The sequence below is a fragment of the Heterocephalus glaber genome, unplaced genomic scaffold, assembly GCF_053883595.1.
Source record: "Heterocephalus glaber isolate CG9 unplaced genomic scaffold, H.glaber_assembly_v1.0 deba00001141, whole genome shotgun sequence".
NCBI classification, from domain to species: domain Eukaryota; kingdom Metazoa; phylum Chordata; class Mammalia; order Rodentia; family Bathyergidae; genus Heterocephalus; species Heterocephalus glaber.
Genome location: NW_028258201.1, coordinates 2,993,376 through 3,011,376, shown reverse-complemented (window position 1 = coordinate 3,011,376; position 18,001 = coordinate 2,993,376). Strand labels below are relative to the sequence as shown.

Genomic DNA, 18,001 nt, shown 5'->3' with positions numbered 1-18,001 from the left:
ATACATAAAAGACCCTAAAGACTCCACCAAACAATTCTTAGAGCTGATAAACAAATTCAGGAAAGTTGCAGGAGACAAAATCAGTATTAATAAATCAACAGCTTTTCTCTACACCAATTGTGAACTAGCCGAAAAATGAGGAATAGTTTTATTCACAATCACTTTGGAAAAAAAATCTAACCGAGGGGATAAAAGAACTCTATAGTGCAAATTATAGAACACTGAAGAAAGAAACTAAAGAAGATACTACAAGAAAGAAAGATCCCCCATCCCTATGGATCAGCCAAATTAATGTTGTTAAAATGGCCCTATTACTGAAAGTGGTCTACAATTCAAAGCAATCTCTATCAATATTTCAATCACATTCTTCACAGAACCAGAAAACATAAAAGGCCCAGGACAGCCACAACAATCCTAAGCAAAAAAACTCATAGTACCAGATTTCAAATTATGCTATAAAGCCATAGGAACAAAAACAGCATGGTACTAGCACAAAAACAGACATACAGACCAATGTAATACAATAGAGGACACAGAAAAATACCCATGCAATTAAGCCTTCTGATTCCTGACAAAGGGGCCAAAAACATCCTTTGAAGAAGAGACAACCTCTTTAACAAATGGACCCAGGAACACCAGATATCCATGTGTAGAAGTCTGAACCTAAATCCTATCTCTGACCCCGAACAAAAATCAATTAAAATGGATAGACGACCTAGGTATAACACCTGAAACTTTGAAACTACTAAAAGAAAACATATAGGAAACACTTGAAACCATAGGCACAGGCAAAGACTTCCTGACTATGACTCCAATAGCACCGGAAATAATAGCAAGAATCAATAAACGGGACTACAGCAAATTAAAGTTTCTGCACAGCAAAGGAAATGACTAGGATGAAGAAATAGCCTAAAAGATGCAAGAAAATCTTTGCCTGCTATTCTTCTAACAGAGAATATCTTTTTTTTTTTTTGGTACTGGGGATCGAATTCCAGTCCTTGTGCTTTCGAGGCAGGTGGTGAAACCACTAAGCTAAATCCCTGGCCCTTGACAGAGAATATCTAGAATATCTAAACAACTCAAAAAACACCAAAAAATTAAATAGCCCAATCAATAGGCAAAAAAATTGAATAGACAAATCCCAAAAGAAGTACAAATGACCAATAAGTATATGAAAAAAATGTTCAATATCTGCAGCCATTAGGGAAATGCAAATCAAAACTACACTGAGATTTCATCTCACCCCAGTCAGAATGGCTATGATCATGAATATGAAAAACATGGGGAATAAAATAAGATTCCATTAAGCTCAATGGCAATTTAATCTTAAAATAGGGATATTATCAAGATGAGACTACCTTATTCATGAGTCCTTTTTTTTTTTTGGTACTGGGGATGGAACTTGGGTCCTTGCGCTTGCAAGGCAGGTGGCGGAACCACTAAGCTAAATCTCCAGCCCCTCACTTGAGTCATTTTTAAAACAGAGAGCTTCTCCAGGTCATGGAGACAGGAAGACAGCGACTGTGAGGCAGACTTGACATCTTCCTGGTGTGAGCATGGAGGAGGCCATCTGAGGAGATGGCAATGGTGTCTCAGGACAGTGAGCACCTCTGTGACAGCCGGGAAGGCGACAGACACTTCAGACTCCCCACCTGTGTGCAGAATGCACACCCACACCTCAAATGCAGGTCACGCTGAGCTAAAACCAGATGCAAGAGCGGGATTCAAATCTGCCCTCCTCTTCTTTGAAAAAAGAGATACTATCGCCTATGAAAGTGAGTGGAGTAAGATTATATAAAGGTGCATATCTCCAATGATGAATGTCATTCTACTGTACACCTAAAATGTACCAATAAAAGGATATTAAGAAAAAAAGAAAAAAAAGTGAGTGGAGTAATCACGCATTGTACGTTTCAAAAAGCTCAAAGGATTCTGAGTTTTCACTATGAAGAAGCATAGATGTTTGAGGAAATAAAGGTTTCACCGGATATAAACACTATGCAATGTGTATGTGTACCAAACATGCCACCCCATTAATAATGCACAATTTTTATGTTTTAATGTATCAGTTAAAATAAATTTTTAAAAATACCCCAAAAAAGCTGGTGAGGATGGAGGAGGCTTTTACACCACTGGTAGAAATGTGAATTAGTCCAGCTACTATGGAACTCTGTATAGAGGTTCCTCAAAAAACTAAAACTGGAACTACTGTATGACCCAGCCGCACCACTCTTTGGTATACACTCGGAAGAATTACAGGCAGCATACGAGATACCCAAACACCCATCTTTACTGTAACACAACTCACAAAGCCAACATATGGAACCAGCCTAGGTGCCCATCAATAGTTGAATGGATAAAGAACATGTGGTACATATACATAATGGCATATTATATAGTTATAAAGAAGAACAAAACTATGTAGGAAAATGGATGGAACTGGAGATCACAATGTTAAATGAAATAAGCCAGACTCAGAAAGACAGTCTTGTATGTTTTCCCTAACATGTGGAATATAAAAAATAAAAGAATAAAAAATAAGTGGGCCAGGGATTTAGCTCAGTGGTTCCAGTGCCCACCTCGAAAGTACAAGGTCCCGAGTTCGATCCCCAGTACCAAAAAGAAAGTGGCATAAAAGTAGAAAAACAGAGTACTATTAGATGAGAGGAAGGAAACAAGGATGGGGGAGGAGAATGTAAGGGAGGGTAACAGGAGGAATGTCCAAGTATGAAAATGCCACACTGAAACACAGTATTTTGTAAAATCAATAGGCATAGGGCCGGGGATTTAGCTCAGTGGTTCCGCTGCCTGCCTTGCAAGCACAAGGATCCAAGTTCGATCCCCAGTACCAGAAAAAAAAAAAAAAAACCCAAAATTAATAGGCATAAATAATAATTTATTTATGTAATACATTTTACATAATAAAAATGTATTTTAAACAAATCAGGAAAAAAGACCAAGTATGCACACCAAAATTATAATAATTAATTTTGTTAGGTGGTGGAATTATAAATGATTTTATTTTCTTCTCCGCATTTCCATGTCTTTCAGTTTTCCCACAATAAAGGCAAAGGTCTATAAGCCCTCACCTACAATCCAGAAATCCCAAAAAGCCCTAAAAATGTACTTTCATGAATTAGCAACAAGCTTGTATAGCTGTAAAGCCTGACCTAAGCTGATAGGAAGCTGCTTCATATTTACCCCATTTCATGTGAACACTTGGAGGTCTTACCAGAGGAACATACTGTTTCAGAGCAACGTCAGAATCCCACCAGGGGCTCAGTATCATTCTCCTAACAACCCTGAAAATTTGGATTCTAAAATATCAAACCAAGGATTACAGAAACGGATTAATTTGCAATTTATCACCCTATCATTTTTAGGCTTTCAAAAACAAGATTTCTCATATCTAAAAGGGTTGGGAGCCTCTGTTATCAATTGTAAATTTTATTTTATTTTATTTTTTTGGTACCGGAGATCGAACTCGGAACCTTGCACTTTCGAGGCAGGCGCCGGACCCACTGAGCTAAATCCCCGGCCCATCAATTGTAAATTTTTAAAACAGCAACATCAAAGACAAGCAGCTGACAAACAGGATCAACATTCTGACCCAGAAGTGGGAAGCGTGCCAGGCACTCTGCATCCTGCATGATTTTGTGCCTCCACTGCTATCGTAGAAGGCAGGCACCATGGCAGGCCCGTCCTGCCTATGCAGACACAGAGGCTGACAAGCTGCATAATTTCCCAAAGACAGAAGACGGGGCGAGGCCTGACTCATCGCTACAGCAGGCCACAGGTGGGCAGGCGCGTCCTCGACTTCTGATAGCAAATACAGCACCGGTGGTACCACTGACTGCTTTCAAAGCAGAGACAACTGACTTGTCTTTGAAACTTTTTTGATTTGCAAACTAAACAAACTTGATCTACAAATTACTGAGAAAGGATAAATATGAAGCCATACCATATAATTTCTAGTATTACTACCATTAACTCTAACCACACCAAAGATATTTGAAGATGTCCGATGAATGTAACGTATTATATGTAATTTTCTATACCACAGAAAATCTCCCAGTAATCTTTTGGAAGTCGGTGTGGGAAACATTTTTTGAGGGCTTTCCAAAAAAAAAGAGACCAAGTTCCTACCCACAGGGGAACCTGACTTCTCCAAGAACAAACTCTCCACTGTCTACTTTTGGGGTTTCCCTGGTGTCTCTGGGCCACGAAACCCAGTAATTTACTTTCCCTACTGAAAACCAGGGCAGAAATAGCCTGCACTTCCTTTTGGTAAACCGAAATTCACAGCTGTTTGGGGTGAACAAGCCAAAGAGGAGAAAGGGAACCTTTCAAAGGGATTTTTCTGGCCAGGGATGCCATTTTTAATGTGCCCATAACCTCCCGTGACAATGAACAGGCTGAAGCTGACAGAGTACAAATCGAATTTTTCAGACCACAAGACTGTCCGTCCCGCTGTTTCCTGTCTCTAATTTGTACAACTAAGGCAGTAAAAACTGAACTTCATTACAAAATTCAGGAAAAAAAGGGACCAGTAACTTATTAAACTTCTGTGAATTATCTTGTACTACAACTAGATGCCGTATTCAACTTACAGACTGGGCTCTCTCTAGATTTTTGGATATGAAGTAACCACTGCAGAAGTCATTTCCAGGCATGCTACCTTGTTTTGTTTTTAACAAGGCAGCCACATTCTTCTTTGGAGAAAGTAATAATGCACGGCAATTACAAAATAAAAGAAGGCTGCCATGCCACCCAAATCATACTTAAAAGGAGTATTTTCAGATGTTCTTGAAAAACTTTTTTATTAAGGTAGTTTAGTAAAAGATTCAGAAAATGTTATCCTGGGGGATAGCTGCGATTTTCTTTGCTTCTTCACTTTTGCATTGCTGCAGAAGAGCATGAAGTGAGATACCCTGTTTCCAAGTCTCCCATTCCACAACCCTTACGTGGTCAGTGATGCCCACCTCCTTAGGACGTTAAAATCATTTTGCTCAAAATAGACAAGTTCAAAAGAAATCTGACCCAGTAGAAGGGCAAAAGCAAAAGGGTTGGCGGGAGGAAAAGCTGTCATGCCACTGAAATCTCCATGCTACAAAGCCATTCTGGGAGTCGATGAGTGACCACAGTGACGGAATGGTTATGCTACCCACTCTTTAAAAAACAAAGGTCTAAATTTATTAAATAAACATTAATCATTTTTCAAAAAACAATTATTTGTCATATCTTCGGACGTCTGGGAGAACTTGCTATTGTCCACACAATAGGGTTCATTTTTTTAAATACTCTCATTCTTCATTCCTTTAGAACCTTTTAATATCTTAGAAAATTCAGGTCTATTTTGGGATATTCTTTTTTTTTTCTTTTTGCACAAGATGCCAGAGTAAAAACAAGCTTATAGCCCCATTTATCGCTATGTCTGCACATTTTCAGGTTTCTCCAGCAAGCCTCCTTGGCTTCCCCTTTTCTTATTCATTTTTCCTAATGTTTGAGAAATTAAGTGTAGAATTTTCCTAAATCATGACACCATCTCCCTCACAATAACAATCCTTGGTTTCATTTCTCTGAGCTTCTGAACTCCAAGGAAGTCATTTCACTTTACCTTTCCATTCTTACACATCAGTAATTGGCTCATAAATCAACTTACAATTTTAAGCTGCTGTCCACTTTTATTCTGACTTTTATTCTTTTCTCAGATATTTTGGACTTTTAGGTTGGACTTCACTTGTAACCCAAATCTTACTGTATTCTTGGGCAGAAGTTGCTTTCCTGGAAAGCAGTAACTTCACTATAACCCTAAATATAGCAAACTCTTCATGACTTGAGAATTTTAATGCCTACTATATGCCTAGCACTAAAAATCACCATCAGTTAAAAAGCTTAACAGTGCCTGTCCCAAGCTCCCAAGCTCCAGACTGAAGGCACACATTCATTAAACAGAAAACCAGTCTGTGTTGCCCAAATATAATCCATGCAATCTAGAACTGCAGTAGGACTAAACATTTTGGGTAACTATGCCTTCTAGTTACCATTTTCCTTTCAAGTAACAAAAATTACATTTGAATCACTTTGGACAGAAAACCAAAATGTATATTTTTCTATTCATTAACAAGTTACAGAACATAATTTAATCTCTGGAGGCCAAAAGTTATAACAGACAAATTACAGCACTAAGACTGTACAATGATCCTTAGGGCGTACTAGGGTGTGAAGGGCTAAAGCACCTATGTCAATGACTCTAAAGACTGAGAGGGGGCCAGGGATTTAGCTCAATGGTTCCGGCGCCTGCCACGCAAGCGCAAGGTCCAGAGTTTGATCCCTGGTACCAAAAAAATAAAATAAAATAAAGACTGAGAGGGATGAATTCTGTCTTTTGGGGAGGAAGTTAATCTGTCACAGACACACATACTACCATAACCTCTATGAGGGGACAGATCACATCGGGAGAAGGGATGATTCTGACAGAGAACCTACAGTGTGCCAGGTCCCAGATAAACTCTGCAGGGGATCTAGCAATCACTTGGCCTGGCACAAAGTCGAAGACGGATGAACATCTGGCTAATGAATGGCATTAATATGCCTGCCTGAGCAGGCCCTCCCTTATTTACTGTTTCTAATCTGCCATGGCTTGAAAACAGATCACCAAGCATGAACGATCACCTGAAATGTCTCTGACATGGTAATCTGCACACAGCAGGTGCAACATGGCAAAATTCAACGAGACGAGGGGCCAGGAATGTAGCTCAGTGGCGCTGCACTTGCCTGGCAACTGCAAGGTCCTGAGTTCGATCCCCAGTACTGGGAGGGGAAAAACCCTCAATGAAATGAAATGAGGACAGCTAATAGCACCTCTGAGAATGTGCCAGGAATTGTGTTAAATGTGTCCGCCGTTATCTGAGACAATACCTACATGGCAGGTAATATCATTCCCATTCCACAGACACAGAACTTGAGGCTCCACAGTAGTTACCTTATAGAAGGTCAAGCAGCTGGTAACTGTGAATTGGGAATCCAGGCAGCTTAACTCCAGAACAAATGGTCTTAAATCTAATATTATACTCCCGGAATAACGTAAACACGTGAGGGTCACAAGAACATGGTATTTATAACTTCTTTTTAAAAGTGGAAGCTTTCTTAGCTGACTTTCTGATTCTCTGCCATCTTCTCAAACAGATAAGGATCATCATATGTTAACATAATACTGATGAGCCAAAATGCCAAACTGAAAGCTAGAGGAGCAGAGTATGCATCGATGCCACACTACAGAGTACAGATGAGGCGTTCTCAAGAAGCAGCAGCTTGAAAGATCTGTGTGCACTAAGGTCATCTGGGAGGGCTTAAGAAGTTAAGAGCTAAGCCAAGCAGTGTAAGAGAAAGGGGCATTTTGTCACTTAAGAATATGCACACTGCCTTTGTGGAATGGGGGACCATAAATTCGTGAATGGACAAACACACGTGATTCGAAACATCTACACCTATGCAGCTGTAAGCTCCCCGAATAGCTGGATGTGGCAGGTCTCTGCTGGCAGTGCTAATGGAGAGAGCATCCAATAGCTAATTCAAAGGCCAGATCTGAAGCTCTGATTCCGCAGTTTTCATGGAATAACCCAGGGTCCTTGGTGGAGAGGCCATTTGAAGGGACAGGAACTCATCCCTAGCATCTCCAAACCTATGAGGTGAGGACATGCTGACCAAGGGATTATTTAAGTGCATGGTCTCATCTGCTCAGAAATCTTTCACCGGGTTTAGAGTCAGCTCTAATTAATGACACACCTACTGTAACTAGTACCTGAAGATCCTCCCTGCCCCTAGGAATTGCAGGAATGGGAGGCTGCGAAGCGCTTGGGCATCAGTGCCTCTGTAACAAACACAGGAGCAAGTCAGGAGGAGTCGGAGCTAAGTCTGGACTAGGGAGACACTACCCCACCTCATGGCAGAACCTGGGCACACCAGTGGGAGGCCCAATGGCAAACACTGCTCAACAGACTCCCTACTCTTGCTTACCTATATGGCAGCTAAATCCTCAGCAGGAGTCCAACAGCCTCTGAGTGAGAACACCAAGAATAAATTCACCTGTGCTAGAGAGCAGGTGCTATGTGAAAACTTCTCACTTGAGCACTACACGCTTGAGGTTAAGGTATCGCTGGCAAATCTCCAAAAGCTACATCATCAACTCATCAGAGACAGCCACCTCCACATTTGCAGTCTTTCCTTTACCTCTCAAACATCAGAACTGTAAAGACTCAAAGAACCCGTGAAGGATTCAAAACCCAATTCATGCATTCAATCAATGTACACATATTGAGCACCTGTGAGTCACCAGGCACTAGAGACTGGGAATATATACAGGAAAAAGATTGTCACTCTGATAGACAGAAGCATACCAATACATTCTTATTTACTACGCAAGGGTCCAAGCAACAAGCCCTCCTAGTGGCCCACATGTACCAAACAAGTCTCCCCACTTCTATACCTCAGATCAAGGTGTGCCCACCTGGAACATTCCTGCCACATTTCCTCTACCCAGACCCTTATATCCTTCAAGCCTGGTTTAACACCCTCCTCGTCGAGGCCCTGACCTCCATCCCACCCCAAGGTGATGTCTCCGTTCTCTGAGCTACCAACAATCACAGGAGTACCACTGCCAGTTTATTCAGAAATTGCTCACTCTCTGATATTCTCATTGAACAAATCCTGAGTAACTCGAGCCAATGTTGCTCTAGCTAGGAGCTGGAGAAACAGCCGCACACCGGGGCTGGGTTTTCCTTCCCTAAAGGAAATTCCTGGGGAGAGCTCTCTTCTTTGCACTGCTTTTAAAAATCGTTCTGAAACGATCTAGGTTGGTACTCAGTGCTCAATACCTAACAATCTGTTAGAGCCTTGGGCTTCTTTGGCCCAAGCTCGCTCAAATCGAAGTTACATAAACAGAGAACAAAAGCTAACGAAGCCACTTCTAAAACTTCCACTTCTTTAAAACCCTCAGAACAAGGAAGGAAAACAGGCAATGAAAGCGCTGCTGAACCAACACATTTCACTCACTCTGACAAAGCGTATCCAATCGTCCTCCCAAGCTACACAAAAGTGGTCTCTTCCCCTCAAGCCGTGAAGCCCCAGATTCAAATGTTTATCTTAAAAGATCTCGGGAAAGTTTAAAGCGCCAGTTTCGTAAACACGTCTTTCTAAACCTCTATTTCTTTATGAATAAGCCCCCGATGAACCCTGTATCTACCACTTAGACCAATGCAGCGAGGGTGACTACGACACTACAATTTGAGCTTCCACCACGAGAGGCTCAAAGACAAACTCTTCGAGGGTCATATATCTACAATTTGAGTATAAACAAAAGCCTAGTCTTGCAGAGCCTGGTGCAAGGTTCCACGGTCCTAAGAGAAGGAAATCAACAGAATTTCCTCCAGGGGAGCCGCGACACGGAGCAAGGCGTGGGAGTTTCTGCAAGAGGTGAGCGAGATTTTCTCTGTGTATTTGCTCTAAAGTGGCTTTTGTAAGAAACCACAGCCGGCACCCCATAGCGGGCGAGGGTGCAGCGAGGCTGTGCCATGCGGCGCGGTGCCACCTGGGCACTCCCACCATTCTCCGCCGCGGCCCGGGAGGCTGCACGAGCCCCGCGCGCAGTCGCCCCGGGCACCCCGCAAGCCCACGCGCCGAGCCTCGGCGCCCCGAGCTCTCCCGGGACCCCACCGACGGGCGGGGGCTAGGCTTCCAGGCGGGGCCGGGCCGCGCGCGCACCCACCTGAGCAAACTGGAGAGGGGGTGGCTGGAGGAGCCGAGGCCGCCGCTGCCCCCGGAGCTGCCGCCGCCGCCGCCCCCGGAGCCGCCGCCGCCGCCGAAGCCCGAGGAAAGCCGCTTCCCGGACAGCAGCTTCTCCACAGCCGGGAGGTGCCCGGTGCGGGCCGCCTCCAGCAGCTCCTGCTCTTTCCCCATCCCCAGCGCCGCCGCCCCCTGCACCCCCTCCCCGGGGCCGCAGCCGAGCCTGCTCTGGCTCCCAAACTTTCCGTCTCCGGGCAACGCACCCCCGAACCGGCCGGGGACACCACCCCCCTCCCCCCGCCTCCCCCCCTCGCGAGCGCGTCACTTCCGGGATCCGGCGTCACGCGTCACCGCGCCCCCTGCCCCGCCCCTCGCCCACCTAGTTGGGCGGGGCTCCGCGCAGCCGCGCACGTGCGCCTCGGGAGCCGGGGTCCGCGCCGCGTGCGTCCCCCATCGCAGAGGTGGAAGCGCCTACGGGCCCACCTGGGGCCTCCCCAAGCCCCGGGCTCAGGGCACTGGAAACACGGTAATGATCCAGGCGGTGAAGAAACAAAAAGACAAATCCGGTGACGCGCGCCTGCCTTTCCAAGTCCGCTTTTGCAGCGCGCATAAATGAAGTATTCTGTGCGGAGACCTAGTGATACAACGATGAGTAAAACGCCCTCCCTCCTCCCTCTACCTCAAAGGGAAAGAGGAAAAATTTAAAATAAAGTATCTAGCCACCCCATCCTCCCAGTCTGAACTGGTGACATTCAAAGGAGAGACCGTCTTTGTCCTCTTAGATTTGATGAGATTAACCAAATTGACATTTTTTAAAACAGGTTTTTAAGCCCCCCAAAAGCATGTTATTAAGTAAACGCTACGTTTGTTTTGTTCCCCGGTAACCACGTAGCACTGTTCCCGACAGGCAGCAGGCGGTCAGCTGTCGAGTGAATAAACTGGATCAGTTCTCCCCAAGCGATGATTCCAGCTAGGTGCTTGCGAAACGGAAGGGAAGTGCTAGTGTCCCGGACCAGCGGGCTCGGGAGTTAAACTATGCCAGGAGTGCCTGGCTGAGTTTCCTAGTCCAGGGTAGCCTCATTTCTCGATAATAGCACGCGACGGAACTGGCGTTCGCCGCATCCCGGACTACGCTGAGGGAGACGGATTAGGGAGGGGTTCACCGATTGTGTGTGTGTAGAACGGCGGGAAGGAAAAAAAGAACTTCAGTAAACAAAACTGTTTCATCACAAATGCTGGTTTCCTACAGCGGAAGATTCATACTGCCAACCTTTGCTCTCCCTGTTACCACAAAACCAGAACACAATTGGTTTGCACGCGCCTTTCGCTCTCTCAAGGCTTTCGCGCGCTTCAAAACGACCCCTCCGAGGACCTATAGGGGTGATGTCATCCGGGCGCGACAACGGGAAGTAAGCTGCGGGCTTGCTGTGTAGCTCAGTCTGGAGCCCCTACGTTTGAGAGCGCTGCGATCTCCTCTTCGCTCCAGTCCTGGCTGCGATGGGCAGTGCTCGAGAGTCCCCCACCGACAAAGGTGGAGAGACAGGGGAGTCAGATGAGACGACCTCTGCTCCGGTGGTCCCAGGGACTTCAGACACAGACGCAGTCCCAGAGGAACCTGATGGAGACGGAGATGCGGACTTGAAAGAGGCGGTAGCAGAGGAAGGCGAGGTATAACGAGATGGAAGGAATACTCCAAGATTGTATGAGTGGCTGCTTGTGGAGTTTCCTGGGTTAGTCCTTCCCAGGATGGGAGAAGTCGAACTCACCCCGACTCACTGTGAACAGCGCACTATCGAGGGGTGAGGGAGAGGATGATAGGGCTGGTTCCGTTCCAGAGACCAAGCACTACGTGAAATTTTTAATCGTTGCCTTTACGAATTAAAGCTACTTTTTGTTTTGTCTTGCTCTGTTGTTTGTTTTGATTTTTTTTTTTTTTTTGTACCGGGATCGAACTCAGGATCTTGGGCTTACCAGGCAGGCGCGGCTCCATTGAGCTACATCGCTGGCCCTGTTTTGATTTGATTTTTGAGACAGGGTCTCACTGTGTAATTTAGGCTGGCCTTGAACTCACTATGTAGCCCAGGCTGGCCTCGAACTCATGGCGATCCTCTTGCCGCCGCCTCTGGAATGCTGGGATTACAAGCATGTGCCACCATGCCCAGCTAGGAAATTTAAATATCCTCTTTTTCCGGGAGAGGGACTTGGAATTCGATATCACATGGAGACTGTAAGAACTAAAACCCAAAATTCCTAGCACTTTTCAACCACAGTATAGTTTCTCTTAGATGTTTCTTAAGCACAGCTTTTATTTTTAAAGGTGGCAGAGTTGATCAGATCTGATAAAGGGAAATTTCTGAAGTAATCACTGGTTAAATGATGTTTTTACCCTCTTGGAACGTTTAACTGCTAGCAGTGACCTGAGTGCTAATGCTCGAGAATCTCTGTAGAGGGTCCGGGATTTAGCTCAGTGGTGCTGCAGCCTGCCTCAAAAGCGCAAGGTCCTTAGTTCGATCCCGGGTACCAAAAAAAAAAAATCTCTGTAGCTTCAAAACCCCAAACCCATTAGTTGTGCCACCACAAGCACTCAGCTGTTTTGCCTAACTGAACATCACTCGGAGACCAGAATCTCTGTGTTCTCTGGGTTCCAGTTCCAGAGGTAGAATCTCAGAGTCTTGGAGCTAGAAAGGATTTAAGAGATCTTAGGATAAATATTAGATTAGATGGAAATGACCCTTCAGAGCATAAGGTTGCATCAAAATGTATAAAGTAAGAACTTTTAGAAAAAGAGAAGAAAAATAGGGCAAAACTTCTAAGAAAGAAACCTTAAGCTGGACGTAGTGGCTCACACCTGTAATCCCAGCACTCAGAGGCTGAAGCAGGAGGATCACGAGTTCAAGGCCAGCCTGGACTACATAGGGAGACCTTGTCTCAAAAAACTTTAAAAAAATTTTTTGAGTGATTAGCTTGGTTGACTAAGAGCGCTTGCTACATACAGAAACTTGCACCCAACAGAAGGTTGTGATGCTTCTAAAGCCCTGTTAAAAGTTGATCGTCGGGCCAGGGATTTAGCTCAGTGGTTTCACCGCCTGGTGGGCAAGCGCAAGGACCCGAGTTCGATTCCTGGTACCAAAAAATACAATAAAAAAGTTGGTTGTGTACCAAACCAGAAAGGAAAAAAAATGCGTAAAAGTGGAAATGGTGCAGGTCACATCCTGTTAGTACAGTGTAATAAGCCTGATAGTAACAACAAAAAGCTCCACCCCCCAAAAAGAAAATATTAACCACCAGACATTGTTAAACTGTTTCTAAAATAACCCTCATATTAAAGAAATTAACAACACTACATCAAATTGTAAGGGGTTTGACCAAAGTCTTATCTATTAAAACTTCATAGCCTCACAGAGTTTTGAAAATAATGACCCAACTCAGAAAACTGGACAGATAATGAACCAGAAGAGTGTAGGAACGAGGTGTTAATGAGGATAAAAGTAGATACAGACTTAACACTTTAGAAACAGGGACTGAAGAAACGAAACAGGGACTGAGGGTATGACTCAGTGGTAGAGCACAAGGCAAGGCCTTAGCACCAACCAAAAGAGAAAATGTAATGTTCAAGCTTACGCCAAATAGGTGTGAAAGGCTAAGAAAAATGGATGCTTTTTAAGGAAAATGTAAATCACCAAAATTAAAGCACAAAGAAGTTGGAAAACTAGTGCAGAAAAAAATTGAAAAGGTTGTTAAAGATATAATCTTTTCACTCCCATCTACCTCCCATATTCTTGAGAGTTTAAATTTGAGTTCCTCTAAGGGAGATTTAAGTCTCATTAATGAGCTTTGTTGTCTAAGATTCTATATGAAGCCAGAGAGGACGAAGTTTGGATGTGATTTTTGTTCTTATTAAAGAGACATTTATTAAACTGTTAGGGAGCAAGGCATGATGGGACACGTATGTAAAGCCAGCACTCGGGAGGCTGAGGCAGAAGGATCACTATGAGTTCCAGGCCAGCCTGAACCACATAGTAAGACCCTGTCTCAAAAAAAAAAGGGGGGTTTTGAAGAGAGAAATAATAATAAACAAATCTGTCTTCAAAAAGTTTTCAGTTAAGTAACGGGTAATGTATATTTTCACAATACAGTATTTATTGAAGGGTAGGAAGAAAATGCTACACAGGAGACACTTGAAAATTCTAAATTGAAAGAAGTAATTTTTTAGTTTTTGTTTTGTGGTTTTGCAATGCTGGGTATCATACCCAGGGCCTCACACATTCTAGGCCAGCACTGTTCCACTGAGGTACATCCTCTCTCGTTTTGGGGGGGGTTTTTTGGTACCGGGGATCAAACTCAGGTCCTTGCACTTGCGCAGCAGGCAGTGAAACCACTGAGCTAAATCTCCAGCCCCATCCTTTCTTTTTAATATTCTTTCCATAAGGAATCAGCAGCAGCAAAGAGATCTCTATAGGTCTAAGGCTGGGGACTTAGCTGTGGTGCCACTGCCTGCCGCGCAAGCGCAAGGTCCTGAGTTCGATCTCTTCTACCCAAAAAAATTATATCTAGGGCCGGGGATTTAGCTCAGTGGTTCTGCTGCCTGCCTGGTAAGCTCAAGGACCTGAGTTCGATCCCTGGTACCAAAAACAGAACAAAAAAAAGAGATATATAGGTCTAAAGACACAGTGCTGGCTGATTTGTGAGAACTTTGCTGACATCCCCTCTAAAGAAAGAGGTTAGCCAGGTGTGGCACACCTGGAATCCCAGTACTCAGGAAGTGGCTAAGACAGGAGGATCACTGCAAGTTCAAGGCCAGCCTGGGCCACATACCAAGACCCTCTTTTTTTTTTTGGTACCAGGGATTGAACTCAGAACCCTGTGCTTGTGAGGCAGGAAGTGGCACCACTGAGCTAAATCCCCAGCCCTATTGACCTCTTTTTTTTTTTTTCTTATTTTAAGAGGAGGAGAAAGTAGAGTGGTTGTTTCGATCCTTGGCATTTCATTACTTTGTAAACAGATTCTGGAGCTCTGATCATAGCTAAATTGGAAAACTGGATTATTTAGCTAGTTTTCTTTCACAGGTGGGCTGTAATCTTTCCTTAGCAGATATCCTGTATCTTACACTTGATGGTACAGTCAGTGGCCTAGAACCAAAACACTACTCAATAAATGGATTTGTTGTGTTGTTATGAGAATTTCTTTTTGCCTTGCCCACACCTGAAAGTAGGCCAAATATATAACGTTTACTTTCAATTTTTCCCAGCTCAAGAGTCAAGATGTCTCAGATTTAACAGCAGGTGAAAAGGAGGACTCATTACTTGCTCCTGCAGCCAAAAAACTTAAAATAGATACCAAAGAAAAGAAAGAGAAAAAGCAGAAAGTGGATGAAGATGAGATACAGAAGATGCAGTAAGTCAGTTTCACTATGTGAAGGCTCTAACTTGACTACACAAATTTAATACATTTTCTCAGCCTTTACATTTTTTTTTTTTGAAACCCAAAAGAGATCTTTTGCTGGATATAGTATTTGTGCATATACTTTTTCAGATTTTTTGATATTTGATATGTGTAGCTATTTTCATGTCAGTAAATATGCTGACAAATCATTTTTAATGGTGCATTGTATCTCATTATATGGATGAACTTTAGCCATTTCCTGTAGCTACTCTGGTTGATTTTTTTTCTTTTGATAACACTGTGATGTATCTTAGCATATCTTTGCACACTCGCCCATTACACTCTTAAGATAAACTCCTAAAAGTATAATTGCTAGTTTAGACAGTATAAAATAGCCAGGTGTGGTGGTGCCTACCTGTAATCCCAGCACTCCGGGAGGCTGAGACAGGAGGATCACACGTTTGAGCCCAGCCTGTACAATTTAGTGACTTAGCAAAAAGTACAAAAGATTTTTGTACGTTTCCAAATTTTGAAAAATATTTTGTTTTGCTGGGGTTTAGTCTTGGCTTTTTGGTGATACTAGGCATTGAACCTAGGATCGTCACACGTTGTTTTTGAGACAATGTCTTGCTAAATTCCCAGGCTGGGCTCTAACTTGCCATCCTCCTGCCTCGGCCTCCCAGATTTCTGGGATTACAGGTGTGCATCACATACCCAGCTCAGGTTAACCTTTTAATTTCCTAAATTAATAGTGAAGGTTAATTTTTTTCTATTTATTGCCCATTGATATTTTTATAAATTTCCTTCTCATGTCCTGTATTCATTTCCTACAATTGATTGGGCCATCTTTTTTTTTTTTGGTACCGGGAATTGAACTCAGGACCTTGCACTTGCGAGGCAGGCATCGGCACCACTGAGCTAAATCCCCAGCCCGGCCATCTTTTTATTTGAAAGAATTAATTATATATTACAAGTATCATCTTTTATTTATTTTACAAATATCCCCCCATCTGTTAATGTTGAAAACTACTGCTTTGAATATAAATTTATATATTAAGCTTTTATCATCAATGTGAAATGCAGTAAGGTAGAGTTAGGGGGAGAAGGAGCCTAATGCTGAAGCCACAGTCTACTTGGTTCCTTCAGCCTTCATTCTTCCTAGCTAACTTAATGGCCTGAATCTTTGTCTAGAATCCTAGTTTCTTCGTTTTCGGAGGAGCAGCTGAACCGCTATGAAATGTATCGCCGGTCAGCTTTCCCTAAGGCAGCCATTAAAAGGGTAAGGATGAGCTACCCTACTTCACTGTCCTGTGTCAGAGCTGAAGCAGACTGCCATCATCACCGAGTCTTTGTTTTTTTAAGCTGATCCAGTCCATCACCGGCACCTCTGTGTCGCAGAATGTCGTCATTGCCATGTCCGGTATTTCCAAGGTTTTTGTCGGCGAGGTGGTAGAAGAAGGTGAGTAATGTTGGTTCCTGTGATGGTCTTATTTTCAAGACTTATCTATAGCAAGGAACTTACTAAAGTGCCTGTGGGAGTTTCCATTTGCACTTGGGTAGCCTGGTACTCAGGAGAGCGTGACTATTATTTCTTAACAGTTTCAATACTGGTGGACAAGGAACTAACTATATAGCCAATCCCTCCCCAATACCTCTCCTTAGTCCAAGGTGAGAAAAAGATTTTGTGTGTTTCACTACCAGACCTTGCTTATTTCTGACAAGGATACAAGAAAAGCCATCACCAGAGCTAACCTGGTGTAGTATGGTGTATGATAGGTTGTCCCTGATATTGTCACCCCTGGAAACTGCCCCTGCCGCCATCCATTGACAGAAAGCGTGGCTGCTTCCCGTCACTAGTCTGTGAAATCCTGATTTGCTTAAGCAGATGTTTTACTGTTGCCTATGATAAAGCTCAAAATGGTATATTACTAACATGATACATTTTGCAGCACTCTCTTAAGAAGGGAAAATGTCTGTACTCCTTAGCAAGTTTTAAGAGTGAATAAGAATTAAAAGATGCAGAAAGATTATGTGCTTAGTAAGTTTTTACGTGATAATGACTTTCCATTCCCTCTGCTTAGCACTGGATGTGTGTGAGAAATGGGGAGAGACGCCACCACTGCAGCCCAAACATATGAGGGAGGCTGTTCGGAGGCTAAAGTCAAAGGGGCAGATCCCCAACTCGAAGCACAAAAAAATCACCTTCTTCTAGACCAAAGCCCCAAAAGGCCTGTGACTGACAAGGAATTCTGGTTCCCGGCTCCCTGTGCCAATGAACACCAGGGCACCAGTGCTTCAGTGTCCAGTCCTCAGTCCTCCAGGGGTTCCATGATGGTTTTAATGCCACGCCTAGAAGGCATGCAGCCTGTTTCACTCTTGCCTTGACTAAATTCTGGGACTCGTAGGCCATTTTGAGATATTCAGGTGTCTCCAGCTAGCTGAAGGAAGAAAGGGGCATGGACCTTCAGGAGCTTCTGGGTAGGGGAGCTGCTTCAGAGGGAAAACCTTTCCAAGAGAACTTTCACACTGAAGCCTAAAGCACCAAGACTTAGATTGTTTCTTGCATCTGGTTTTAAGTAGATGAAACCACCAGAAACGTCTGACTCGTGGCACTGTCATAAAGGATGCAGCGACAACAGGAGTACTGGAATAACTTGTGCTTGCTAACATTTAAGATGCTTCTGTGGATTTTAGTGACTGATCGTCAGACTTTTCCAACTTGTAATCATTGTGTGTCTAGCTGGTTGGAATGGGGAGAATTTCATTGTTCTTTTTTGGTGTCCAAATAAAACTAGCTCTGGCTTTTTTGTAAAAATTTACGAGCCCTTCCCATTTT

At 43.6% G+C, this 18,001-nt stretch overlaps 2 protein-coding genes across 8 annotated transcripts in view; one reads left to right on the top strand and one right to left on the bottom strand.

The window, feature by feature from the left end:
- Anks1a (ankyrin repeat and sterile alpha motif domain containing 1A) overlaps positions 1-10,046 on the bottom strand; it is a 156,723-nt gene extending 146,677 nt beyond the window's left edge. For 3 of the 6 annotated variants that reach the window (XM_087210499.1, XM_087210500.1, XM_087210503.1), the window contains exon 1: positions 9,767-10,045. In XM_087210499.1, the coding sequence (XP_087066625.1) occupies positions 9,767-9,957 (191 nt within the window). In that variant the 5' untranslated portion in view covers positions 9,958-10,045. Of the gene's footprint in view, positions 1-9,766 lie in introns of all 6 variants that reach the window. The other 3 variants (XM_087210498.1, XM_087210501.1, XM_087210502.1) reach the window with 3 other exon arrangements.
- A 167-nt stretch (positions 10,047-10,213) lies between these two features.
- On the top strand, positions 10,214-17,984 carry Taf11 (TATA-box binding protein associated factor 11). 2 transcript variants are annotated; one of them, XM_004846731.4, is made up of 5 exons: positions 10,222-11,451; positions 15,032-15,177; positions 16,357-16,444; positions 16,528-16,624; positions 17,247-17,984. In XM_004846731.4, exons 1-5 carry the CDS (start codon positions 11,281-11,283, stop codon positions 17,375-17,377), a joined length of 633 nt encoding a protein of 210 aa, XP_004846788.1. In that variant the 5' UTR covers positions 10,222-11,280; the 3' UTR covers positions 17,378-17,984. The 2 variants fall into 2 exon arrangements, with proteins under 2 accessions (XP_004846789.1, XP_004846788.1); XM_004846732.4 differs by lacking the exon at positions 16,528-16,624 and having other exon boundaries at positions 10,214-11,451.
- Positions 17,985-18,001: the final 17 nt, after the last annotated feature.